General features: G+C 44.9%; 3 protein-coding genes, 1 long non-coding RNA gene and 3 other non-coding genes across 7 annotated transcripts; 1 reads left to right on the top strand and 6 right to left on the bottom strand.

The window, feature by feature from the left end:
- Positions 1–1,723: 1,723 nt before the first annotated feature.
- LOC6590724 (lambda-crystallin homolog) lies at positions 1,724–2,773 on the bottom strand. The gene is made up of 2 exons (XM_002016139.2): positions 2,370–2,773; positions 1,724–2,313 (listed from the first exon to the last, which is right to left on the bottom strand). Exons 1-2 carry the CDS (start codon positions 2,721–2,723, stop codon positions 1,777–1,779), a joined length of 891 nt encoding a protein of 296 aa, XP_002016175.2. The 5' UTR covers positions 2,724–2,773; the 3' UTR covers positions 1,724–1,776.
- A 5,696-nt stretch (positions 2,774–8,469) lies between these two features.
- On the bottom strand, positions 8,470–11,391 carry LOC113565121. The gene is made up of 12 exons (XR_003408455.1): positions 11,251–11,391; positions 10,990–11,050; positions 10,759–10,805; positions 10,526–10,572; positions 10,277–10,335; positions 10,029–10,087; positions 9,760–9,837; positions 9,506–9,561; positions 9,288–9,338; positions 9,017–9,078; positions 8,714–8,821; positions 8,470–8,522 (listed from the first exon to the last, which is right to left on the bottom strand). It is a non-coding gene; the product is annotated as an uncharacterized LOC113565121 (long non-coding RNA).
- On the bottom strand, positions 10,412–10,492 carry LOC6590720. The gene has a single exon (XR_047909.2). It is a non-coding gene; the product is annotated as a small nucleolar RNA Me28S-Cm3227 (small nucleolar RNA).
- LOC6590944 lies at positions 10,642–10,718 on the bottom strand. Its single transcript, XR_047908.2, has one exon. It is a non-coding gene; the product is annotated as a small nucleolar RNA Me28S-Cm3227 (small nucleolar RNA).
- LOC6590943 lies at positions 10,872–10,952 on the bottom strand. Its single transcript, XR_047907.2, has one exon. It is a non-coding gene; the product is annotated as a small nucleolar RNA Me28S-Cm3227 (small nucleolar RNA).
- A 2,903-nt stretch (positions 11,392–14,294) lies between the features above and the next one.
- LOC6590941 (protein transport protein Sec61 subunit beta) lies at positions 14,295–14,862 on the bottom strand. Its single transcript, XM_002016138.2, has 3 exons — positions 14,777–14,862; positions 14,509–14,720; positions 14,295–14,430 (listed from the first exon to the last, which is right to left on the bottom strand). Exons 1-3 carry the CDS (start codon positions 14,777–14,779, stop codon positions 14,343–14,345), a joined length of 303 nt encoding a protein of 100 aa, XP_002016174.1. The 5' UTR covers positions 14,780–14,862; the 3' UTR covers positions 14,295–14,342.
- A 738-nt stretch (positions 14,863–15,600) lies between these two features.
- LOC6590940 (SH3 domain-containing protein C23A1.17) lies at positions 15,601–26,584 on the top strand. Its single transcript, XM_026985129.1, has 7 exons — positions 15,601–15,745; positions 15,822–16,133; positions 16,199–16,525; positions 16,600–16,740; positions 22,259–22,336; positions 22,414–25,931; positions 25,996–26,584. The coding sequence occupies exons 1-7, from the start codon at positions 15,697–15,699 to the stop codon at positions 26,407–26,409; spliced, it is 4,839 nt and encodes a 1,612-aa protein (XP_026840930.1). The 5' UTR covers positions 15,601–15,696; the 3' UTR covers positions 26,410–26,584.
- The last annotated feature ends 43 nt before the right edge of the window (positions 26,585–26,627 follow it).

Here is a 26,627-nt window from a genome sequence, read left to right as displayed (position 1 = left end):
GGAAAAAGCCAGACAAAAAAATCAAACTGTAGGGGACATTGAAATTGTTGCCTGCTCTCTGTTGTCATTCCATTAATTATGGCTCGTTGTTTTAACTTTTAGCCTGCCCCCACACCCCATACCCCATACCCCATCCGCCCGTCCACAGCCCCCCCTCCTCCATCCCATCCACTGCGTCCCGTCTGCACTTTTGCAAATACTTCATAACTCGATCCACACTTTTCACACTTTGCGGCCGGCTCTTTTTATACGCGGTACTTTGCAGAGTCCAAAGGCATACTCTGTTTTTCTAGGCGTATGTCCGAACCCATAAAGTACATTTATTTTGAAAAATACCCCAGCCAAAAGAGCTTCAGACACTAAATAAATATTTACAATTTTAAGGATGTGGAACATCGCTTTGGCTTTATACGAAATACACCAGCCTGCACGCTTGCTTCACTCGTGCGTCAACCCCTTGCTCACTCGCTTGGCTGGCATATATTCGTAATAGAGAGATTATCGACAGATAACATAGAGGGATATTTATTAGAGGCAGATTCAGAGAAAAACCATCATATCCCGCAACCAAATTAGCACACATTCATCAGATATACATATGTATCCAAGATATAGTAGTACCTATATATAGCAGCATAGTGGTAGTATCGTAGCCGTATTGTAGCATTATCGTAGCACATATAGTAGTTCCCCTATAAACGGGTATCTTTTAGTTGGAAGTTGTCCATTAATATCGTTCTTGCTTGTTCTCTCTGATATTTTTTTGTCAACGCCTTTTGTTTGGCCATTAAATGGCGTTGGCCGACAGCGCCATGTGCAATAGTCCTGGCTGCTGCTGGTCACCCCCTACGAATTCCCTTTGGCAGTCCGATGAGTCCTGATCCTGGTCCTGGTTCTGGTCCTGGTCTGGGTAATGAATTACTAGCCACATGCTTTTTGTTGCTCCCCCGCTGTCCCGTAACAATGACATTGCAGTTTTAAGCCCACCGCCAACGCCATCACGATTTCAGGGCCGCAGACGAGACGCCCCGGGGGCCACACCACTCGCACTCGCACTCCCCACCCACCCACTGGCAAAAATGTTGCGGCTTTAATTGTTATATGGCCCTGGTGAGGAATTTGGTGAGAATTCTTAAATTATTAAAAGGGCAGAGCAGGTCTTTCGCTTTCGAATAACAATCGAGTGAAATGTGATTTGCAAATTTTTCAAGGGATATTATTCGAGGGCATTAAAGTCGGTTACCATAGCCAGTAATCCCATCAAATTGTAGATGTAGAAGGAGCCATTATGCCCCTTCAAATTTCACTATGAATCCCGTCCGTTTCGAAAACAAATGCCGCTCTCAGATTGAGTTTCCTCACTCAAGGAAGGGATGATGGAAATTTGCAATGGAGACTGCCCCGAAATGAAAAATGAGTTAAAGCCGACAGTATTCATCAGGCCCAAGTGCCGAATGAAGGGAAAATGTAATGGCAAAGTGGAAAAGCGAAGAGGCGAAGAAGTGGGGCGGCAGAGTCGGAATCAGACGGGGAAAACCCGAATTTAATGCCAGAGCGGAAATGCGACACGTTGTACTTGAATGGTGCGCCTGGAAAAGCGTTTCCGGTTGCCGCAAAAATTAATTTCATTAATGCACGGGCAAAACGGAGAACACGGAGGAGCATCAAGAGTGTGGGCCATGGAGGAGGGGCAGGAAACGGAGAGTGAGAAAAGCCTTTTCCCTCGATTTGTTACGGAATATTTTAATCAACGAAAAAAGCGTAGCAATTAGTTTCCTATTCGAATTGCTTCTTCAGCTTGGCCAGCTGGGTGAGGAAGGCGTCCCGCGTGGCCCGCCTCTGGCCGAGCGTCTCCAGCGGCACCAGCTCCTCGCACTGCCTGGCAATCTCCGCCAGCGTCCCTGCCTCCGCTCGGGTGCTCGGCGTTGGCCCATAGGTGGCACTCACGGCGGAGATCTCGCCGCCGAAGCGCTGGAAGTAATCGGCCACCCCGCCGGGCGCGTTCAGGTGGGCCGTCTCGAGGGAGCCGAGCAGCGCGTAGCGCAATCCGAGTCCTTGGCTCAGCACCCGGTCCACATCCGCTACGCTGAGTATCCCCGAGCCAACCAGGCGCCAGACCTCGTTGAGTATCGCATACTGGATGCGATTGGTGGCGAAGCCCTCGATCTCGCGCTTCAGCGTCACCGGCCGCTGGCCCAGGCTCAGCATCAGCAGGCGGGTGCGCTCCACAGCCTCGGCGGTGGTCCAGGGAGCGGGCACAATCTCCACCAGGGGTATGAAGTAGGGCGGATTCAGGGGGTGGGCTACCAGCATCTGGTGGGTCAAAAGCTTATAAGTGAGTGTGAGAAAATGGCATCAAGGCATCCCACCTGCTGTCGCCTGCTGAGTCCCTCGCTGTACAGCGAAGGCATGAAGGTGCTCGTTGAGCTGGCGACCACAGTGTCGTCTCCCAGAAGGCCATCCAGCTGCGAATACAGAGACTTCTTCAGCTCCAGCTGCTCGGGAACGCACTCCTGAATGTGCACAGCATTCACGACGAGCTCCTCCAGCCGCTGGGTGAACCCGATCAGCGCCAACTGCTCCGCCGCCCTCAACTGGCCCCGCAGCGCACCCCTCTCCTCCAGACTGTGGAGCTCCTTCTGCAGCTCCTGCTGGGCCGTGGCCAGCTGGCTCTCCAGAATGTCGTACATCTGTACGCGGTAGCCCGCCGAGGCGAAGAGCATGGCCCAGGCTCTGCCGATGAGGCCGCTGCCCACGATCCCAATCTTCTCGACGCTCGAACTGCTCATTCTGAACTGTCGCTGAGGTCTCGACTGAAGTCCGACTGGTGTCTCGACTCGGAAGACTGAAGATTTATCACCCTTCGGTTCGAGTTCGAGCAGCAGTCACATCGCTCATATGGCATTCAATTGATAATGAATTGTACGAGTATATTTATGGAAGTACACTGTGAGAAACGGGTGCTCCACTGTATATATGCATTACAATATAAAATGCATATAATCCAATAACCAGCTTCCTGTCTGGTTTGCTTGAATGATAAGAGCCCCGCCCAGAAAAGGGTTAAAAACCAGCGGCAAGGGCCGCGGCTCTACTTTTATACTTTTATTTAATATATGAGCTTATGATTTACATATGGAATTGGTATCTCTTCCTCTCACTCTGTCTTTCGGTAGGGGGATACAGAAACAAGGAAAAAGATCTGCACTGTAAACCCTTATATACACGCCATAAGCATGACGATCCACGTTCCGCCAGACCAAAGGCCAAGGGCTGATAGTAATTTTTGTGCACATTGAACATTCGTACATTCAGCATTGAATAAGTCGAAGCTACATCGGAATATATACTCGTACATATGTGTGTACCTAAATCCTATAGAGTGTTCTGGAACTGTCCTTGAAATTTGCATACTCCGTTGCCAAGATTCGTGATGTGGTTTCCCTGGCTTGAGTGCCAATTAAAATCTGAATAAAACTCACCACAGAACTCACTTCCCCCCCTCTGGCATTCGTAATTTCATTTTGTATCTCTTATCAGCTCTGATTGGATTGTAAAATTGTTAGAAGCCAATTAATTGATAATCCCACGTTGCGTGATTTATTACGGCGTAAGCTTTCACTTTCGACTTGTGGGAGGAGGAGTGTGGGGCGGGAGGGGTCTGCTGGGGCTGACAAACGCCTGCATGTAATACTTTTATGCATATTTCGTGCATATTTTTCTGACATTGTAAGTGGCTGAGGATGCCAGCAATAAATTATTGAATGAGCACTGCCAGCAGCAACAACAGTCGCCCCCAGAAGGAGCAGAAAGGAGACAGCAACAGAAACAGAACCAAAACCAGACAAAGACAGAGTGCCGGCTGGAGGGCAGGGGGCAGAGGACAGAGTCGCTTTCATATGTAAACCACATTAATCATACGCCCCGTTTGCGTTTTCATTTACGCCACTGACATATGAAAAAATGAAGTAGGAATGGTATAGTCGATATTCGGACTGTCTGATACCCGCTAACAGTACCGAAAAAAGCAGTCACTTTTAAAATCATCCCAAAGGAAATGACAGTACAGCAGAGGCTGTACTCCGATAGGGGGGAGGATAGGGGGCTCCGATAGCCCCCACTAATGATTGAATACAATATACCCTTGGCCGTCCGCAAATACCTCGCTTAAGCAGAACGAGAACGAGGGAACGAATGAATCAAAAAATGAATGAATAACAGCAGCAATAACCGTGGCAAGAGCAGAAGGAGCAGTCACAGGCACAGTCACAGGCGCAGTCACAGGCACAGTCACAGGCGCAGTCACAGGCACAGCCACAGTCACAGGCAGAACAGAACCGCAGAGCAGCAGCGCAGCAGTCACTGTTAGGGTGCCGGGTTAAATCAGCCATGAAATGCCATCTACACTATGCCCCGCCATAAAAACGAAATCCGGGACGAACAAAAATACACTAGAGGAATATACATATATATATATATGTATATATACTCGGAGTATTCTCGCATTTCACTTCATTGCACTTAAATGGTTGTTAATAAAAATGGAAAATGGAAATCAATGCCAGATGCACAGGGAAAACCGTTGAAAGCGTTTACGTTTACAATTTACAATTTACAATTGTTCGTTTTCCCCAACGAAATTCCCCAATCATTCCATTCGAAGGATAGGCAATACATGAACAATTATGAAATTCATTCTGTGTTGTATATCCAATTAAACGTTATGTATTTTGTATTTATTTAGCAGAAATATTTATTGATAGTTTAGGGGGGAATAAAGGGCCAGGGATAGCTGGGAGATCTGATAACAGATCTGAGATCAAACTAAAAATCCCACTGCTTAGGATCGAGTACATTTGTTAGCCTCTAAACCAAATCAGCTACCATCCAAATCAGTGTGTGCAACTGCTAATCTAATTAAGGTTCTGAAGGGCTAGCCGATAGCAGGCCGTTTCCCACAGAATACCCTTTAGAAGCAGACCCTAGAGTGTCAATCAAATGCGGTCAAACTGTCACAGAAGCAGAAATCAGACTCTGCAGCAGCAGCAGAACAAGCAGCAGTAAAAAAGAAACCCCAAAATCAATTAATTTTATTGGCCATCTTCCCGTGCAGTGCCGTTCCGTGCCCCAGCCACTAACCGCACAGGGGAAAACAGAAATGTCATTGTGGTGGAAAACTATTTCCCAAACAGAGTGCCATTCGCCTTTGTTTGTACCCTTTTTACCCTTACGGACAGTACGAGCTGTGAGGCTATCCCAAGAGGAATTGCCATTGGATAGGTCTGGTCGGTCGGTCTTAAACAAAGATACAGATATTAAGATAAGGGTTGGTACTGAAAATGTGTGATCGTTCTTGATCGTCGCATGCCGCCCCAACCACGTATTATATATTCCTTACACTCATAATTAATCGATGCAGCATACGGTTGCCGTATCCCAGCAAAGAAAACGGAAAGTTAATTCCGATTATATCCGAAAGAAGAAAGATGGAAAAAAAACAATTGCTGTCCTCTGATGTGCTTACGGGGCACTCAAAGAGAATCGGATCTGGCCAGTGGAGGGCATTAAAATCGTCCACTTTGCGCGGTTGATGGATGGATTGCCTCGAATGGACCGGAGCACACGCCACAAGGACGAGGGTTTGAGAAGAGATCAAGGGTGTTTCTTATTCGTTAGGTGCCTGCTTGATTCATTCTCCTTTTTGTATTGTTTGTCATTGCACAGAATCTAAATCTGACTCTATCTCGGCATCCCGACATTGACAAAAGTGCAAGGGATTAAAAGTTGTGCACGGGACCCGAAAAAAAGCCATTGGTGGCTAACCACATGGATACATGGATACACGGACAGACACAGCCGTACACCTTTCTTTTTTTCAGCCGCACTGAGGCATTGAAGTCACGTAGTTTGCGTGCAAATTTTGTGTTCGTTTCTGGGCGCGGTGTGCCGTTGACAACGGGTTGTTTTGTGGGTGGTGGTCGGACGTTTGTCCGGGTCCGGGTCCGAGTCCGGGTCTACTGCTCTGCTGGCCTTGGTTCTGGTGCTGGTGCTGGGACCCTTTTTTGATTTGGTTATGTTGCTAAATTTAATTCCGGCTTAGCAGCCGCACTCTCTGATGTTGTGCTGATTAAATTGCGCCTCCGACATTTACGTGATTTCAATGCACAATTTGTAAGCCAATAATAGCCATATGGGTTGAGAGCCAGGGAAACTTTTAATTAGTTTAGTGTCAGTCGAAAAGTGTTTTTGTCGCCTTGGCACATCCATTCTTCCTGCCTTGGGATGTGGTCTGGGCCCCACTTTGCAGTGGCTTCGGACTCGGATTCGTATTCGGATTCAAAGAGGTGCCAAGTTCTATATATTCATAGATCGACAGATAACCGCACCCATGTGCTAACGTCTGTTTGCTCGTCTCGAAAATTGTTGAATGCCCCAAGCTCCATCCATCTGGCCCTTTCTCCTATGTGTGGTGCATGTTTCCTTCTGTGTGCGTCCAAACCGTTTGCTTAGATCGTAATCGCTGTGGCAGGTGTACAGCGAGGCTGCCGTTGCCTGGGTCACACTTGCCACACGGCTCCCCTCTCTCCTGCTGGCCATGACCACACTGCACGTCCAATTAACTTGATGTCGTGGCACTCTGTTCGGGAGAATTTCCGAGGTGAAAAGTTGCCAGCCAAATCAAATGTGTCGAGGCGGGGGAGAAATTGCGCGACTGTCATCCAGCGAAGTCTCTGATGCTGAGGTGGAGCTCGAGCTGCCCCTTTAGCCAAAGTGGAAGTGTATGGGGGCGAAGACCACACAAATTATGTGAAATTATCTCTACAGGAATGAAAGCTAGGTCTTCCTTTTGTATATCATATACATATCATAAACCTGAAGAATGAAAGTGGATCCAAAAGGCAAGCCTTAATTTGGAGCAATTGGAATTTGTGCAATATGCCCAAAATAAATTCATTATCTTTCAAAAAAGAGTATACAGATTTCAATAGTTTGTTAAGCATACATTCTTTTTTTCATTATTTCTTTTATATTTGCTACGTTTTTCTCTCTCACTTTATCTTCTTTTGCGTTTAGTTTCTGGCTTTCAGCCCAATTTAATAGTTTTTCGATTTGTTGAAAAGCAAATGCCAGCCAGAGCACAGAAAATAAATTGTCACAAAAATACTAGTCAACTCCTCTCGTTCTGGTTCTGTTCGCCGCAAAAACCGCCGGGCCATACGGGCCGGGCAGGCATGACGACAAAGTTTCCTCCAGGACACACTCGAACCAGAAACAGAACCAGAAGCTCGAGACGGCGACAGACTCCTTGGCCTTATCTTTATCAGTTTCGGGGAGGCGAGTGAAAAGCACAGCGATGTCCTTGTCGTCACATATCGAGTGCAAAAAGTTCGACGACTGCCCAATTGCTGCACTTTTCCATCGCTCGCTCCCCTCCCCCTCCCCGTCCTGTACCGAAGGACTGGAGTCAAGCTGTAAATAACTTCAGATTGAAGAAGAAATGGAAAATTTTCAATTGAATTCATTGCGTTTTGATTGCACACACACACACACGTGCACATCCACCCACAAGATAATTATCAACTTAGTAAAAAAATAACCAACTGTCTTTTTTAAATGTGCCATAAAATCTCATAAAAGCGCATAAGTGCCTCTTGCACTCTGTCTCTTACTATATGGTTGTAAATATGCTCGTTCTGGTCTCGGTCTCGGGCCCGACATGCACTCAATGAATGAAATGTGTGCACAATGTTGAAAATAGATGTGACACCCATCCCCCGCCCCCCGAAAGTGGGGTTGTGTCTTCGACTTCCTTCTCCATCTCGTGCCTGCCGCTGCGGCTGCCTGCTCCTGATGGTATTGTTGCTGCTCATACGGCTGGCAGGGCATGTAGTGCTGGGTTGTACAACTTCCGCTTATATGGCCAACACAACAGCATGATAAATTGATGCCTGCCAGCGCGGTGCTTTAAAAATGCAAAGAAGGCCGACATCCCAGAGGAAAGTGAGTGCGTGCGTGCGAAGGGGTTGAGTGTTCGGAGTAACCTTTTAGCTTCAAAGTCCTCTGCACCGAATGGTAACCACAGACGTGACCTATAATCTGAAAATTGCATTAAAACGTAATTCCATTAAAATGTAATCAAAAATTTAAGTTAATCACCGTCCGAATCTCATAGCAACCAGCTTTTATTCTAGCATCAGCGTTGCCAGACATTGAAGAAAAGGATAGACATTATTGTACTCTACATGTCATTTATAAGTACACCACCTGGCTATGAAATGACGCCGAACACTAGGTGCCGCCAGTGGGTATATGGTTCAGGTGTAAATGTCGCGTAAGAATTTATAATTTATTAATAATATAATAAAAAGACCGATGCAAACAGTGTCCCAAATAAAATCTTAGCAGAAAAAATCTTTCCCCCACAATAGGCCAAATCTCAATTCCTTCAATATATAGCAGATTATTATATTTGATTTTCAATTTAATTTTATTTTATGCATTTTATTCTCGAACAAAACAACCTGGAAGAGAGAGAGATAACATAATTAGCACATTGCTTTGGAAACTAATTCAAGTTCTTAACGGAAATGAATAATCAGTTGGGGAAAGAAGACAAAATCAGCATGATGTTTGAGATTCTAAGAAGAAAAAACCACTAAGGGCTTCTTCATCATTTCAAAAGAGCAACATGAATACTTTAAGCACAATATACCTCTGTTGTTTTAATGATGGGAGGAGGTCTTTTCCTGTTGTCTGGTGACTACGCCAACAAACGCACTAACAAAATGTGTGATCGATCATTGATCGAAAGGTAACATATCTGCAAATAAAATAAATAGTTCCGAGTTTAATACCAGTATCAAAGAAACGACACAAATATTCATATAGTTATGTTCAGACAGGGAAAAGTTAACAGCACGGTTGTTTAGGGTTCTACTCAGAAGAGGGAATCCTGAGTTAGGATATTCATCAAAAAATCATAGTTATTAAACAACAACTTCAAGGATTTATTTACCTTAAAATATATGTGAAACTCAAGCAAATGTAGTATCCTTAGGACAGTGGTGATACATCAATCTGTAAATGTAAAATGATTGATTAAACAATATCATACAAGTATAACATGCAAATAATTGTAATTGTTAAGCGTTTTATGTTCAGACAGGGAAAAGTGAACAGCATGGTTGTTTAGGGTTCTACTCAGAAGAGGGAATCCTGAGTTAGGATATTCATCAAAATAAAACGCTTCGCAAAAAACAATCTTAATTAAGTTTCCAAAACTTTACCTTATATATTATGCTGAATCTGATCAACTGGTGTAGAGCAAATCAACGGAGCTGCAATTATTTATCAATTAATATGATTTGCTATAGCGGAACGTCAGAAGCTGATTCGACGAGAATATCAGCTTCGAAAACGTTGTAACATGTGGGATTCTAATGAACTATACTGAAGTAACATCATTTAAAGAGTTTAAGGTAAAACAAACGAGTAGAAAACCTACCAGCACATGCAATGCAATACTTTGAAGTCTTCAGGGTACTTCGGATAAAGGCAACACTGTAAAGAAGACATGAAAATTGCTATAAACATCACATATAAACTCGGTCTTCCCATCAATATGATAGTCTAGTTGATTCAGGTAAATTTCTCCGCATTTTCTACTCAGTAGAACGAAAGTTAATAGATAAAAGGTATTCATCATGTAAATATTTTAACCAAACTTTACAGACTGTCGTATACGTATGTATATCTTACCTAGCTTCATGATCCTTATTTTTCTATCTGTTCGATAGACCAGTTCGTAGTTCAGACGTCTTTCAACGGGGGTATACACTACAAATTAAGGTAATTAAGAACCCATTAGAATAAAATATCACTAACATGGTAATAATAGCATGAATTTCAAATACAATCAGTTGCAATAATTGCAGCCATGGAGATTTAATCAAAAACATCATACGGTAATTACTTTCATCATACTATTCAAAATTCATCAAATATTTGTATGTACTTATGCTGTTTACCTTCTATTTATGGTATGAATTGGGGTTCCTCCGTTGTTCCAAATTATGGAGGATCGTCACTAAAAATACAAATGAATACTCTATTTAATAAAATATCGCTAGAATATATACATAGTTTACGTTGACTTGAAAGACAATCAGTTGCAATAATTGCAGCCATGGAGATTTAAATCAATAAAATCATACGGTAATTACTATCATCACATAAAAGTTGTATGTATATTTTTTTCAACAATTTTTCAACTTACACAAAAGCCACATCTGACAGATAGAATACGATTGAAGTGCGGCTGATCAAGAAATGCACCTAAAAAAATAAAAAAAATAATCCAGGTTATTTTCTATTTTCAGTTTTGTATTAAATCAGAAAAAGGTTTATTTTTAATTATCAGAATCCTTTTGGTTTAATTTGAAGTTGTGAATCAACAGCAATTTGTTCAGATTGAACTTATCATCATGCAATGCAATGAATATTGACAATAAATAAAAGAACATACCTTAGTCACGTTTTCCGGATCGAATGACCAACTAAAATGTCGGCTTGCTGAAACGAAAGACAAAATGCATTAATTTCTCATTCCGGCTGGGTTTTCACAACATTTCTGAACTAAATCGTTTTTCAGAATCCTTTTGGTTTAATTGTAAGTTGTGGATCAACAGCACTTTGTTCAGATTGAACTTATCATCACATTCTCGACCCAAACAAAAAAAAAGACGAGCAAAAACTTACCTCTGCATTATATATTTCCAGATATCTGGCCATGTTGAAGCATTGACCTAAAATGAAGAATAATTTAGGTTAAAGTTCATATGGTTAAATTTGTGGTTATTGCTTTATAAAATTGTTTTTCAGAATCCTTTTGGTTTAGTTTTAAGTTGAAAATCAACAGCACTTTGTTCAGATTGAACTTATCATCAGATACAAAATTCTAAATCATTATACACAGCAAGGGGTATCTACCTTTCACATTAGCTGGGCCGGGTACCGGACCACGTGTTGAGGCGGCCTCATACCTAGAAACCTAAGAAAATGTAAATTTGTTTAATTGCCATTCGGATGTTTAACGCATTTATTTAGGTGAAATGATTTATCAGTTGGCCGTTCTTATTCTTTCTACAGGAAAAGAATGCCAGGCCCGAAGACCTGGCACTCGACTCTTCGGAAAATAGAACATTCATCAAAAAATTCGTGCAAAGACGAAACACAGATTTTTCTACATACCCATTTTCAATCCATGAATCCTGCTGCAATCCTTTTGCTCTTTTAACTTTTTTTGATCTCATAAAACAAAGCGTTTCCACTACCATGCTTTGGCGATTTCATTTTCACTTCTTTCCCTGCAACACAACCAGCGCGGCTCAATAAAAATTTTGAAAAGAAAAAATAATATAAACACGGGTGCTAGCAGTGTGACCGCGGACTTATCGATCCGTCAGAAATATACCAAAACATACCGTCTCACTTAAAAAATATACCGTAAATATACTGACGAGCTCAAGTTAGAATATACATATTCCTCGTTTTTGATATTCCGTTGAATATTACTAGCTATATAGAACATTTAGCCGTGCCCACATAATTTTAGACGAGTGATGAATCAATATTCTATACAATTGGTTAGTTTTTAGTCCTTGCTTTTATTGTATTTTGACTAAAACAAGGTTTAAACAAAATAGTTCAACAAGAAAAACAGTCGCTAAAGCCCTAGTATAGGCCTTTGTATACCCTATTTTGTTAATTTTATATGAAGATGAAATGGGATTTATTAAGACCTTTTCTCAAATTGATATTCTTTAGACATATTCGAGTACATTATTTTGAAATTTTGAAAGAAAAAATAATATAATAGAACACGGACTTATCGATCCGTCATATACCAAAACATACCGTCTCACTTAAAAAATATACCGTAAATATACTGAATTCAAGTTATATTTTACATATTCCTCGTTTTCTTTCTTCCGTTGAATATTACTAGCTATATAGAACATTAAGCCATGCCCACATAATTTTAGACGAGTGATGAATCAATTTTCTACTTAACTGGCTTAATTTTAACACTTGCTTTTATTGTATTTATTGTAAAAAAGGGCTAAACAAAATAGTTCACCAAATAAACAGTCGCAATGTTGCTAGTATTTGAAGACATGATGCGTGTATAGTGCCTTTGTGCACCCTATTTCGTTAATTTTATATGTAGATCAAACGCATTTTATTAAGACCTTTTCTCAAATTGATTTGTTTTTGACTTATTCATGTGTATTATTAGTATCTTGTATATATTTATCTCGATCCTGATTCCTACTGAGCCTTGGAAGACAAACGTATTCACAATTCTATATCATCCATTTCCCCCAGGGTATGTGTGCATGGAATTAGCAACATGTTTGTGTATGGAATGAGACTCATTGTTGCAATAGCGAAACTGCGGCGAATCGGGTATTGCCTATATTTCAAGCTATAGATGCCCACTTAGCTTTATCCCATAGATAAATGCATTTTCTACAAGATTGCTTCTTTTAATTACCTTAATGTATTTTATTTTGACTAAAATACGGTTTTCAAGTAAATGTTGCTGCAACAGTGTGTATGGAATGCGCAACATTGTGTATGGAACGAGACTCATTGTTGCTAAAGCGAAACTGCGGCGAACTGCGGCGAATTCAAATTTTCTCATATTCTTTGTTCCGTTGAATAATACTATCTATATAAAACATTTAGCCATGCCCACTCAATTTTGTACGATTGATAAATCAATTCTATACATGATTGGCCTATTCGAAATACTTGCATTTATTGGATTTTTATATAAAATTGAAAATTAAATTAATAGAAGACAAAAATACCATTTAGCACTAAAAAACACCACATGGGAGCGCGGCGAAAACCAGTTTCTACAGTATGACCCTCAGAACAGCACCGAAATACAAAATATACCGAGTGGTGCGCGCCAAATCGAACTTTTTTGAATGTGAGCGACAAGGATTTAAATGTTGTCAACCGGGCCTTTATCTATGCCCATATAATTTTATCCGATTAGTGAATATATTTTCTAATTGCCTGATTTATTTTAACCACTTGCTTTTATTGCATTTTGCAAAAAAAAAGGTTTTAGCGAAAAATGTCAAACAAATGAAACGTAATAAAACGTAAGAGAAAAATCGTTCCAATTGCTCAATTTCTTTATTCCGTTGAATAATGCTGCCTAACTAAAACCCTTAGTTCTGCCACTAACCATACTGTGTGGTTAGTGGTTGTATGAACTGGGCTGCTTGAAAAAATTTCGGTATTTTTGCGTGATAAGTGGAAATTATCGGCGCTTTTTTTTGAAAACAACAATATTATAGCTAAATGGGATTGTTTAATGTTTAACCACTAACCTTTAGTATCTAACTTAACGCTGGACTTATGATGACGCGGAGGTAGATAAACGCCAGAGCCGAAGAGCCTGGGATCTAATTCAGAAAGCAAATCAATATGTTTAAAGGTTTGACAGCACCACTAACCATACAGTATACTGAATTTGAATTCTCCAAAATCGTCAATAATTTCTACATAAAATAGTAAGTATTTCCCAAATATTAAAACCATACCATACCATTGATATTGTACATTGATGAACTCTAGCGGTCCTAAAACCTTAGTAGCTTTAGTTATAATTATATTTATGATTCAACTTTGGATTGAACCAAACTGCCAAGTGAACACATTGAGACGAATTGCGGCGTATGGTAGACGGAACGAAAACGATCTCGGACGGGCTGCCTCCTGTGTGGTCTGCAGGACCATAGGGAGCGACGGTGGCAGCATACTTCAAGGAACGTCAATTTTTGGGCCACACATCGATTCAGTGTCTAGGCAACTGACCCACTGAATTGATCTACTTGTTTATGTTTAATACAAAATTTATTTGTTCTTAACACTTGTTTATTCTTACAAATTTTGAATTGCAACGGTTATACGCGGAATTTCGAATGCACTCGACCACGATAAATTGTGGATTGGAATTCTTAGTCGGCAAACTACGGAAGCTCTCATCATGAGAGATCGAGATTTGCAGGACGAAGGGTTTGCAAATTTTGAAAATATTACGTTCATGTTTTTAACGACGCAGAAGGGGAAGAAACTTAGCTTAAGGTAATAATAATTTCATGTGGAAAACACACCAATGCCTCAACAAGCGGAATGCAGATAATTATGTTGTTCATGTTTTGGCTGCTGCTGCTTCTGTTTCGGTATGAAAGAAATGATGACGTCGACAGTGCTCACGTTCGTTGAGGTGAAAGTATTTTATTGGCTATGAACGTAATGGCTTAAGAACGATTGTATTTTCCCCAAATGTGCAGCATGAAAACGGAAGCAATGAACAACAGCGACATAACCAGAACGGGAACGGGTCCACTATAACACACGTAAAGAGAAAACGGATCATAATTAGCTGGCGAATCTTTCAATAAATCTGGGGGTCACTCGACTTACACTTTGATGCCGGGGGAGTCGTCTGTGTAGAAACGCCACATACCACCAGTACCGGCTCCACCAGGGGCACGGCTTCTGGCTGCGGTGGTGCTGCTGGTCGTCTTGCGCTGCTTCAGCGTGCTCCCACCACCAGCTCCGGCGCTACGTGGCGCGGACAATTTGCTGGGCGAGCGTGAGCCGCTGCCGACGGACGTTGAACTAGCAGGAGCAGGCTGCGTTGAATTCCGAATTAGTCACTAATCGTCCCACTGCAGTGGCTTTTACTCACCATTCTTTATAATTGTTAACTTTTGATTGAACAGCAAACCAAAAACGATTGCTGACCTGGAAAATATGAGTGAAGAGGCGAAGTGATATTTGACGTGCTCGCCTCGGCTTCGTGTTCGTATGGCTTTCTTCGTTTCTTTCATTCCACGTCACTGGCAGGGCTGCAAAACTATCGGTACTAACGATGTTTTCGTCCGGTACGGATGTGGGACTCCTGAAAGAGAATTACAGTTGCTTTTGATGTACATAATTTGCTGCATCAAACTTGTGTGATTATTTAATTGAGGCAGATATATATAGTATTATGCGAATGCCAAATCTCCACACCAAAACTGTGCGAAACTGTATATCATTAATTTTATTTTGTTAAATACACACTGTTTTCGGGATTTCAGATACAAATCATGCATTAAGAATGCATGTGGAGGATTTGTGATATTTTATTATATTCGTTTCGCCAACAATGTACAATATACATCGAATACGATTGCACCCCTGGTACAGATGGAACAGCCTTTACAAATGGTAAACATTGAAAAGTTATATAGAAATCCAAAAAAAGCAAGTGTTTAAAATAAACGAGTCAATTAGAAAGTAGTATGAGTATTCTATCTAGCTAGTAATATTCGTCGGAATATCAAAACGAACTTGAATTCGTCAGTATATTTACGGTATATTTTGAAAATGAGGCGGTATGTTTCGGTATATTTATCGATAATTCCGCGGTCACACTGCCTATGTCGGCTTGGCTTTTTTTTGCGTAAAAAATAATTTACTGCGCGTGCCGATTTTACACTAAATAATGTTATCAATACAACCCCAACTAAGTTGTTCGCATAATTTTATGAAGTAATGCAATTAATTGGTTAAACTCATAGCACATCCGCGAGGCAGGGACGCGTACCATACGAAAACTGTAACATGGAGGATGTAGAATATCTTGATGAGTATAAAGATTTGGTGTTGCCAGGTGCGTCCCCAGTCCGTCCGAATACTTTTTGCAATATTCCTTTTGTGGCAAATGTTGAACTATTCCGTACTTTTAGGAATTAAAACTGGCGATGGGCGCACGCCAGTGCCTCCCCGGCGGCGCCGAATTTCGTCAGACTCGAGCAACTCGTCCTCGATTGATGCAGATATATTTCAGAAGCTATTCCATGGGAAATTTATTGACGACGAACAGCTCAACGAGGGCAGTTCAAAATCAAGGGAGAGGCACCGTCTTCCTCGACTCCCCTCCTCCAGCGATGACGGTTCCAACGACGCCTTCGACGCTCTGTTTCATAGGAAACTTAGCAAGCCAAAATCAAACAAAAGGCGGGAGCGTTTCTCGTCCTTTGATTCTGTAGACGAATTGGGTAAGTCAACCCCAAACGAATTGATTTTAGATCCATAATAAAAATAGGGTTCATTTCTTTCTCAGGCCAAGCCCTTATGCGTCCAACACAAAGGTCAACTGTACCAAAGCCAAGTACATCTCGTGGCGCAGGGAGGAAATCCGAGACGGAGGGATTGCACAGAGGCAGTGGCAGTCAAAGCAACAGCAGTGGGTTTGGGAAGTCCAACAAGTCCCTTCCAGAGCACCGTTCCTCGGGCAAAATCGGAGTTCATGGGCTTCAATCAAAGAATGCGGCCAAAGGCTCTAGCAATGCCAGCAGCAGCCATTCTGTGTCTAAAAATAGCAAGACTGTAACTTTACATAAACCAGACCTTAGGCTACCAAAGAACGAGCCCAAGACAGATCCCTTGAGTAAGATCCAGCTATCCATTTGGGTAAAAAGATGAAACCAACTAATTTAACTATGAACTATCTAATCGCTACAGACTTGGGGGAACTCTATGGAGACTCGGACAGCGATTCTTCGTACGAGTTCGAATCGGATTTCTTCGACGATCCAGACACGGATGATGAGGAACCGGTCATTGACTTATCGACGGATACCAGCAGGACCACTTCGTTGGCGGGTAAGTCAACGTTATTGACTAGTTGATACTGCCAACCCTCTGATAATATTTATAATGTATAAAAACACAAAAACCGCGTAGAAACTGTGACGCCTGTTGTTTCCGATGACGAGGGCGAAGGCCAGGAGCAGCAGGAGCTGCAGCGGCAACGGAAAATGAGCGGTGATAGTGAACTCCTGCAAAAGTATTTGAATAATCTAAGTTGTGCCGAGTCGCCGCCGATCTATAAAAAACAGAGTAGTGCTAAAAAATCGCGTTCCAGTGAAAAGAAATTACCTTCCTCCGAACAGGTTATGCATTCTAAAGAGCAACCAGCGGGTAAGTGTGTCCATGCGTCCATTGGGGTGTCAGGTCTGCCAGTTTACCCTACTGTACATATCCCCCCACCCCCACCAAGCATATCTCTTACATTTATAACTTTTTCTGCTTCTGTTTCGCAGCTAGTCCCACAGTGGAGCAGAAGCAGAAGGCAGAGAAAGCAGAGCCGGAGCAGGTGCCACCAGTGGAAGCCGGTTGCAGCTCTTTAGCGGGAAATCCAGTGCCGATCATTAGCAGTAATAGTAATCCCTACGAAGTGGATGAAAGCATCACTCTCGAATCCCTTGAGCGCATGACCCTCGACTTGGCCGAGCAAATCAATGAAATTGATGTGGAGCGCTCGTTCGAATTTGAAAGGCGTTCCGCTTCAAAGCCACGCAGCAGATCTCGATCTAAGTTCTCGGCAGATCCGGGCAGATCGACTCCAGTCTTGGGCAATAGCCATGTGCGCAAGTTAACCTATTCCAATGAACAGCTCGACAGCTGTGGCTCATCGAAGACCACGCTGAGGAGGGCCAAGAGTGATTCAGCATTTTCAAAGAGGGGACGCGGCCGGAGTCGAAAGAATAAGAAAAACCGGGCAGCCACGACGGAGGAAAAAGTGGTCAAGCCAAGTGAAACTGTGGGCGAGGGGCAAGAAGTCCCAGTGAAGAGGAAACGCGGAAGACCCCGCAAGATAAGGCCACCGACAGAAGCGGAAACCGCTCTGTTGGCCGTAAATGCTAAGGCCCCAACAGAGACAACAGAGAAGGATGCAACTGAGGATGCAGTTCCAGGAACCAGTGGCGCACAGGTGGAAAAAGTGGAAGAAAAGGATACGGATAAGGCGGAACAGATCAAAAAGCCAGAAGCGGGAAGTCCGCGGGAACTAAACACAGAACTAGATAGAGCCAAAGATGTTACAGAAATTACAGTTTACTCACAGGACGAAATTATCACAACATCATTATCACAATCTCATCAAATATCAGAACCATTATTAGATCTCAAAACAAAAGACCAAGAAGCGAATCTCCAAGTGGAAAAGCCCACTAGATCGGACACGTCCACTGAATCGTTCAATACGGCTCATGGCGAGTCCTCCATGCCTCAAAGTCCCGTGCAACCAATCATCGGAGCTGAAGGTGAAACACTAACCGAAGCGAGTGGAGACATTGTGTGGCAGAGTCTGGACGGAAACAGTAACGTGGACGAGCGAATGGTCTCTAAAGTTGAATTAGCCATTGAGTCAAAGACAATTCAATTGGCTGTCGAAACGCAAGAGTCAATGGCGGAGCATACCGTAACAGACCCAATCGAAAAGCCAGGAGTCGATTTAGAATCGTCCGAAAAGGATGTTGGTGTTGCAACGGTTCTACCGGCATCTGTCGATCAATTGACGGCTGATATCTCTGTCCAGGAGGATGATTTCAAATTGGAACTACCCAAAGCTGTGGATCAATTGCTCACAGAACCCTCCGAAGCGATGGAACAACTTGAAACTGTTCTCCCCGAAGCGGTCAACAGCATTCGAAAAGTCCAAATCAGGGAGGAACTTGTATTGACAGAGCAGACTGATTCCCAGCTAGCTGAAGATATAAAATTGGCCGAGGAGATTCTAGCCGCCGAATGCGAAGGCATTCAAATAAGCGATACGGCTCTGGCGCTTCCTGGCGAAATTCCTGTGATTGAAATTATTAAGGAGCTTGAGCAGCAGACAATAGCAGATGCTTTAAGCCCACCAGAGGCTACCGAAGAAATAGCTCTTGTTTCTGCCAAATGTCCTGCAGATAAGACTGTAGTAGAAGCATTGCCAGCATTGCAGGAGTCGTCAGGTAAAGAACCATTAGCCGAGTCAATTAGCAGCGAAATTGGTGACAAAATTCCCACCAGCTTCTCAGAAAACACAGGAAAGAAAGAAATCAATCGCAATCCTTCATCACCCGTTGTTATGCCCAAGAACTATGAATCGGACGTTGGTTTGCCTCCTTTAGCTTCCCGAATGGCTAATCGTTCGGCTATAACCATTTCCAGCCAGCCCAAAAAGTCCACACCAGTCAAGCGCGCACCGAAAGGCGAAAGAAATACAGTCTTGAACGAGCCATCAATAAGGAGCAGCCCGAGACTGGGTAGATCGCCAGCGGGAAGCAAATCATCGCAAGAGCCGCAGTCGGCCGATGAGACCATTGACAATTACAGATTTGGAAGGGAGCAGGCTAGGTCCAGTGGGACTGAGACGGATAACGGTGAGAAATATGCCATCCAGAGAAAGTCCCGGAGCACACAAAAGAAGGAAAAGAAGGGGAAAAGCACAGAAAAAGTCAAACCAGAAGATGAGAGCCAGGATGAGACCGCCACCGACATGGTTGAGACTGAAACTGAGAATGAATCACCAGCACCATCAGCAGCACCACCACCAGCTGAGGCTGGGGATCTGGCTGAGGGAACCAGGAGTGGGTTAAAAGTCGTACCAGCTGGATGTTCAACTGGAGGAACAGGAGGAGGAGCACACAGCTCAGCCAAATCGAGTCTAGTTTCCAAAGCGACCATAGACACGGTTAAACGGTTTGACAGAAGGGACTCCCCCAAAGCAGATTCATCAAAGACAAGGGCACAATCGAAGGAAACCCCACACGCGTCACTAAGCAAAGACATTTCTTCGGTCCATCCTAAAGTTGAGGCGCCAGTTGTGCAATCTTTGGCGGAACGAGTTGCCAGGTGTGAAGAAGTCAAGGAGAAGAGCGACAGTACCCCAACGGATTTCAAAGAGACACCCAACACAGATCCTGTTGAATCAAAGCTGGAACCACCCAAGGAAGACTTTAATAAGCCAGCCGAACGTGATAAGGAAGCAAAAATAGATCCTGAAAAGATGCAAGTGGATCCAGCTCATGATACAGTCGAGCCGAAGCAGGCGGAGCCGCGAGAAAAAAGAAAAAGAGGAAGACCCAAGAAGAAAAGAAAATCTTTTCCACGTGATTTAGACAAAGATAAATCCAAACCTGGTATATCACAGGATTCAGCGAATGCTCAGCAAGATAGAGCCGAACCTAATGTTTCACAGGGGGCAACTACATCCACGAGCAGACAAAACAAACAAGAAAACAAGTCCCCAGCGGAGGAGGACCTTGCGGAACCAGGTAATAAACCAGCGTCTTCTACAGAACCGAAGCCAGTGGAAATGACAGGACCGGAAAAAGTTGAAACGATAGATAAAGCTTCTACCGAAAAGCCAGAGCCTGTAGCGCTTGCAACGGCACATAAATCGTCAAGAAATGAAAAGGTAAAGGGCAAAAAAACAATCAAAACTACTGTGGAACCCTCTACTGATGGCACAGAATCGGAAAAAACGATTAAAAATACTGAACTCGTACGAGATAAAAACCCAGAAGATCCATCCACTTCCACACCGACAACAGTTCAAGGGAGATTATCAAAAAAGGAGAAAATAAAGAGCAGAAAGGCCATTCACACGACTTCTGTTGAGTCCTGCAACATTAAACCAGAAGCAGAACCAGAATCAGTGCAGCAGGTAGTTGATCCCAAAGTCGATTCCATCGAAACACTGAATGCTGAAAAATATGATCCATCGAAGGAGGAAAAGTTGAGAAGCATTCAACTGAAAGTGGATCCTTCCTCTGCCGCAATAACAGAGCCAGAGCCAGAGCCAGACCCAGCGGCTCAATCTGCAGATGGGCCTTATACTGCGATCAAAGAAACGGAACCAGTGCAGGAGACGCCAGAACGTTCAATTTGTAGTAAATCATTGCCAATTAGCAGGAAAACCAGACTTGAACTCAACAATGAAGAATCTGCAACGAATCGCGAATCTTCACAACCGGAAACATCGGAAGCCACAGTAGAACCAAAACTCGATTCCAGTCAGGCTCAAATATTGAAACAAGACAAATCAAGGAACAAGCAACACAAAGAAAGTGTAAAAATTGAGCCGAAAGACGCGCCAGACACGACAGAGCCAGGAAAGACCGAAACAAAAGGTGAAGAGCCAAGGCCGGCTCCTGAAATGACTGATTCAAAAAAGCCAAGAATGCAAAAGCCGAAATCCACTAAATCGTCGGAAGCAACCGAATTGGAAGGTCCGCCATCGACAAAACCAACTCTTCCACCAAAATCCATAGAACATTCGGATCCATGTCGAGCAGCAACTAAAGCGGTCAGCGTTATGGAGAGTAAGCAAACTTCTGAAAGTAATCCTAGTTCAGAGAAAAGCAAGGAACCGCAGCCAGAAACACAGCCAAAAACAGAGGATAAGAGATGTTCCAGTAAAAAGAGGGCGGACAGTCCCAAGCAGCAAAAAAATACCAAGATCACACCGGATGTGTCATCCGAACAGAATGCATCGGAAGACACCACACCTAAGCCAAGTGTTCCAATCACACCATGCACAGCGCCTTGTCGCCAGCTTCGCGTCCTAATGCGGAGAACACCCAGCTCCAAATCTTCTGTTGTCAAAGGAACTTCTGTCAAGAGTTTCAGGGATAGGCTTTACGGCCCGACAGAGGCGTCAAGCTCTGCAAAGAGAGAAGAGGACAAGGCAAAGGCTGAACCAGAGGCTCAAGACAAGCCAGAAGCTGGTGAACTTTTAAAGCCAGCTTCGCCTGAACAGCCAATTGTGGATACAGAAGATGGCACTGCATGTGCGGACCAGCTAAGGGATAAGTATGAAGGAGCACATCAGGAGGAAGCACGTGTAGAAGGAGAGACTTCTGCTGAAGCTAAGGTGACGGAAGAATCTAATGACGAAGCCCACACGGAAGAGACTACTTCAGCAGCTCGGTCCATAGCTGTATCTGTAGGGGACACCGCTAAGGAGGAATCTCCGATAAGCGAGGAAACGGCAGAGCAACCTACACCTTTGAAGGCTCCCTCTGTGGAACCGGACAAGGAGGAGGATAATAGCCAAAGCATTCTAAAGTTCGACGAAAACAATGGGGGATCGGTTAATCCCACAGCCGACGCCCCTGAGGCGGGCGTTGAGGAGTCCAATGCCAACAGCCAAGTCATAACAGAAACAACAGGTGCCACCGTCGCCCCGGAATCGAGCAAATCAAACATGCCACCCGTGCGCGCCTTGCGTAAACGGGAAGTGGAGACCCCACAGCCAGATGGTTAATAGCTTCCCAAATATTCGCACTGTTAAAAAAAAATGTCTAATATTACATTTTATTCTCTTCCCCTCTGATCGTCTCTTTCCATTTAGAATCTGCCCGTCGGAAGCAACAGCAGCAGCGAGAGCTGGAGAAAACAGGAAAGGACAAACAGGGCCAGAAAAAACTAGGTGAGTTGGTAGTCGTCTCCTTTTCTTCATACCTTCACCTATAATCTGATCTCATTTTCAACCTCTCCGAATGACAGTGCGTCGCCGCAATCAGCTGGAGGCGGAAGAGCGGCCACCCCAGAAGCGTCTAAAGCCAGAGGACGAAGCCACAGCATCTGCACCTGCCTCTGCCAATCCCAAGGCTAAATTCATATCCCTTATAGGCAAGGACACAATTATTTCAACCACAACCGACCTACGAAAGGAGGACGCAAAGTCCTCGGGAGCCGCACGTAAATCGAATGCAAAGAGCACCAAGGGCGGCGATATGACCAAGCACATCATCATATCGACAGTACCCAAGAAAACCCCGGATGCAGCTGCAGAGAGTCCGCCGGCGCCGTCCAAGAAGCCTCTGGTGCAGAGTGTGCTCAACTCGTTTGTGGATACCCGCAAGACTACACAAAGGGATAGTGCAGGCAAGAAGTTCTTGCCGAGATCTAACACAGCGGCAGAAAGTGACGAGGATCCCGAACGGAATATCCCCAGCTCCACTTTGCTGACTAGGAAGGGTGTTGTGCCAGCAAGCGATTTGCCGAGCAAGAAAACAGCAGAATCTCCCAAAGGAGAAACACCTGCAGCAGCACTGAGGAAGGTGAACATCATCTCCGTTTCAGTGATGCCGAGCAAAGAAGATGAATGTGCGGCTGTTGCAGTGGGGAAAACGGGGCCCACCAGCGCACCCGCAACAGCAGCTCAAGTTACGAAGGCGCTGCTGGATGCCGAGAAGAACATCGTTTCAGCAAGGAGGCAAGTGGAGACCAAGAAAAAGCCGGAGACTAAGAAGATCGTGAAAATAAATACGCCAGACAAGACTAAGACCACGGAGCAAGCTGGGAAGGAGGATCGCCGGCTGGAGATGTCCGCACAACAATCGAAAAAATCATATACTTCCACGGAGCCAACCACGAAATCCTTGTCGCATCCGCAACTGCTAAGCAACCCCGAGCCTCGGAAGTCGAAAGATGCTGCCAGAAAGCAAGCTATAGCTGATGAGATGGCTAAACCCGCAATGCTGTCAACAGTTCGACCAGTAACCGATGCCGCGTCTCGATTGACACAATCCGAAGAGCAATGGTCCGATCTGGATGTGTTTCGAAAGAGCATTGCGATCCGAAAATCAAAGGTGGAAACTAGTCGCGCCTCAAGGGAATCCTCTCACGAACGCGCCGGTCGAATAACCCGACTGGAAAAAGGCAATTCCTTACCGACATCCCGTCCAATGGCTGTCTCAATATCCTCACACATGACGCGCGCCGCCAGTAACAATCGATCCCTGGCTTCAACGCCAATTCCTATGGCTACAACGCCAACTCCTATGGTGCGGCGGACTGCTCCGAAAAAGCCTGAACTGGAAGCAGCCCCCACACCGCCAGTCGAGCCACTAGCTCCGCCTAAGAAGGTTAAACGTCCGGCGCGACTGCGGTTTGGTTCGCGACGCAGACGGTCGGCCAAAAAACGAAAAGCTACCGAAGAAGCAGAGGCAGAAACAGAAGTCGGCAATCAAAAGAGATCAAGAGGAGAGCAAGAGCAGGAGCCAGAAGCACGTCCAGCTCCGTCCCTTGCCTTCCCAGTGATGATAACCGCTGCCAGCAGCTCCACCTCTTCGCCGCTTCCATATTCGGTTACAGCCCCAGTTGCAGTTCCAGTTTCTTCCAAATCACAGCCCATTACAAAACCTAAGCTGCGAAAATGTCTGGTTAAAATCAACCGGGGAGTGGTCAAAAAGTGGATGGAAGCGAACGTACGAAAACAGCCAGCAGTCGCACTACAGCAACCACGATCAGAACCACCAGAAGAGCCGGGTCCAGAGCCACAAATTGAAGGACCAGCAGCAGAGCCAGCAAGGGTTCAAGTGCCAGAGCCAGCTCCAGCCCCAGCACCATCTCCAGCTCCAAAAACAGCGCCGCAGACAGCACGAGCACCAGTCGCACCAGTTGACAAGTCAGATTCGGTATCGGTGTCGGTATTGGCACAACCAGCACAGAAAAAAACCCATGGTGTTCTGGCGATGAAACTTCCGATTCCCATACCCGTTATGGAAATAAAAACGGAAATAGAGGAAGTGCCGCCCGAAGTGCCAATGGAAGAAGATACATTGGGAGCCTTACCCGTACCCATACACATACCCACACCTATAGCCACACCCATAACCATACCCACGGCTCCGGAAGCTCCTGAAGAGGCGACGCCACCTCAGGAGGTGGTTCCACTTCCACCCGCCACATCGAGTTTTCAGACAATTCGCATAAGTGCGCCTCCGCCGTCGGCTGGCAGACTGGTCAGCTCGCTGCCATCGGCCAGCTCGGCCGAATCCAGCCAGAAGCCTGGCCATACCAAGATTTTCTCCTTCCTGTATCCGCACCGCTATCAGCGATCGTATGGCGACGTGGGGCTGGACTTTTGCTGCCCCAATCTGGATGGACCGATGCGAGCCATTGACCCGACGCGTTTGCATGCCACGGCGCAGGTGCCTGTGCTGGAGCTGCCGCAGTTCATGGTTATCACGACGAGGATCATCTCCAAGGCGGATAAGGATCTGCCCCACAAGGTGCGTGCGAAGCTAGCGCAGCTGGATAAGACTGGAGGGAAGTTGGTGGGGCAGACGGTGCGCATGAGCATGGACTCCAGTGAGCCGTCGATTCCAGTGGCAGTGCCGTCGTCCAACCTTGGTCCGGCTCCTCGGACTCTTCCCGCCTTAATTCCCATTTCTAACCCTCCGCCACCCACCGCTCCACCTGCGCCCACCGCTCCACCTGCACCCACCACAACTCCTGCACTTCCAGTTTCTCATGCTGAAGACACCGTTCAATCCTTGACCAAGCAATTGCCACGTGGAACGACACTAACCAAAAAGGTCCTGCCGCCTGGGGCTGCCCTACCCGCTGCTGCCAGCTCGTCGATGGTGGCCAGTATGCCACCTGCCCTGATCCAGCTGCCGCCAATCTGCCCCAAGGACAAACAACGTGTGGAGCTGCAGACGCGAGTTCAGATATTCGACCTGGTGCTCCAGAGCCTGAGCAGACGTGCAACCACACTGACCAAGGTCGAGCGACAGCGCACCATTGAGGAGATTGTGATGACCAGCACCCTAATGCCCATCGATGTTGATGTGGGCACCAAGCTCCTTGAGAACTACGTCTATTACCTGAACCGAGCTACCAACATCCAGACGCCCCTGCCCTCGCTTTGCCTCAACCCTGTGGGAACAACAGCTGCTACTCAGAGTGCGCCCACAGTCGCCAGTCTTGTCGGCATCCCGGCGGTGGCCAAGAGTAAAGTCAGCACTGCATCTGCATCTGCAACTGTAACCCCTTCCGCACCCGCACCAGCAACAAAGAAGCCAGCACAAAAGCGCAGTTCTCTGCCAGCCGGCATTCCGGTGTACGATTCGGAGAAGAACATCATTGGATATCAGTGCCCGACACCGAACGCTTCGTTTGTCAATCGACCAACGCCCATGGCCAGCAGCACTCCACTGGGACCATCCGCCTCCTCGGCAGCCCAGGGTGGAAGCAAGTCGGCCAGATCGAGTGTGCAGCTAAAACAGAACAAGGTAGCTTAATCGAGTATGTGGTACGTTCAATAAAATTATTATTTGATGTTTATTTTCTTCGTAGAAAACGAAAACTACGGCTGGAATTCCTATGAAAGCAGGAGCAAAAGGCAGCCCTGGAAATAGAGTTCAGGGTTCAGGGAAGATCATTTCCATTCACCCACCGCCAGAACAGAAAACACTCCCTGCAAGGCCAGGTGTAGCCCAAACGATTGCTGCATTATCGGAGACTCCTCAGCCCAAGGCGGTGGCTGTGCCTGTCCTTGTGCCTGTGCGGGGGTCAACGTCAAAGTCTGCTGCCCCAACATCGAGCGGGCGATCCGCTGGATTGAATCAAACGCGCAGTCCGAATGTGTTTATCATTAACCAGATGTCCCCCCAGGCAGAGGAGAGCATACTGCCCGATTCCAACAATGTTGTGCCAATGGAAGCGGAGATCAAGGGTGAGCTGGACGACACTGTGGAATTGATTGGATAGGGCAGGGCTTGAGTGTATAATTGATTAAAAAAGTGAAAAGGAAAAGTATTCTAAGTTACTTTAAAAAGTTTTTGATTAAGATGAATTACTCAAATGCATCGTTGAGCGCAAGAGAATTATGTAGTTCTACAAATGAAGAAACAAATTATTGTTAAAATAAATGGATGTAATCAAACTTTTTTTTTTAATCTAAACGGCACTTTAAGCTTTTCAATAAA

Source organism: Drosophila persimilis, unplaced genomic scaffold (assembly GCF_003286085.1).
Source record: "Drosophila persimilis strain 14011-0111.01,24,50 unplaced genomic scaffold, DperRS2 tig00000002-arrow-pilon, whole genome shotgun sequence".
NCBI lineage: Eukaryota > Metazoa > Arthropoda > Insecta > Diptera > Drosophilidae > Drosophila > Drosophila persimilis.
This window is presented reverse-complemented; position numbering and strand designations above follow the sequence as displayed.

Excerpts from the sequence above, each read along its gene's own strand:
- LOC6590724 (XM_002016139.2), bottom strand. The coding sequence starts at position 2,723 with ATGCTCTTCGCCTCGGCGGGCTACCGCGTACAGATGTACGACATTCTG. Across the intron at positions 2,314-2,369 it reads GACTCAGCAGGCGACAGCAG|ATGCTGGTAGCCCACCCCCT; the intron begins GTGGGATGCCTT and ends TTGACCCACCAG.
- LOC6590941 (XM_002016138.2), bottom strand. Across the intron at positions 14,431-14,508 it reads GACTCCCCCGGCATCAAAGT|TGGACCCGTTCCCGTTCTGG; the intron begins GTAAGTCGAGTG and ends CGTGTGTTATAG.
- LOC6590940 (XM_026985129.1), top strand. The coding sequence starts at position 15,697 with ATGGAGGATGTAGAATATCTTGATGAGTATAAAGATTTGGTGTTGCCA. Across the intron at positions 15,746-15,821 it reads TAAAGATTTGGTGTTGCCAG|GAATTAAAACTGGCGATGGG; the intron begins GTGCGTCCCCAG and ends CCGTACTTTTAG. Across the intron at positions 16,134-16,198 it reads TGATTCTGTAGACGAATTGG|GCCAAGCCCTTATGCGTCCA; the intron begins GTAAGTCAACCC and ends TTTCTTTCTCAG.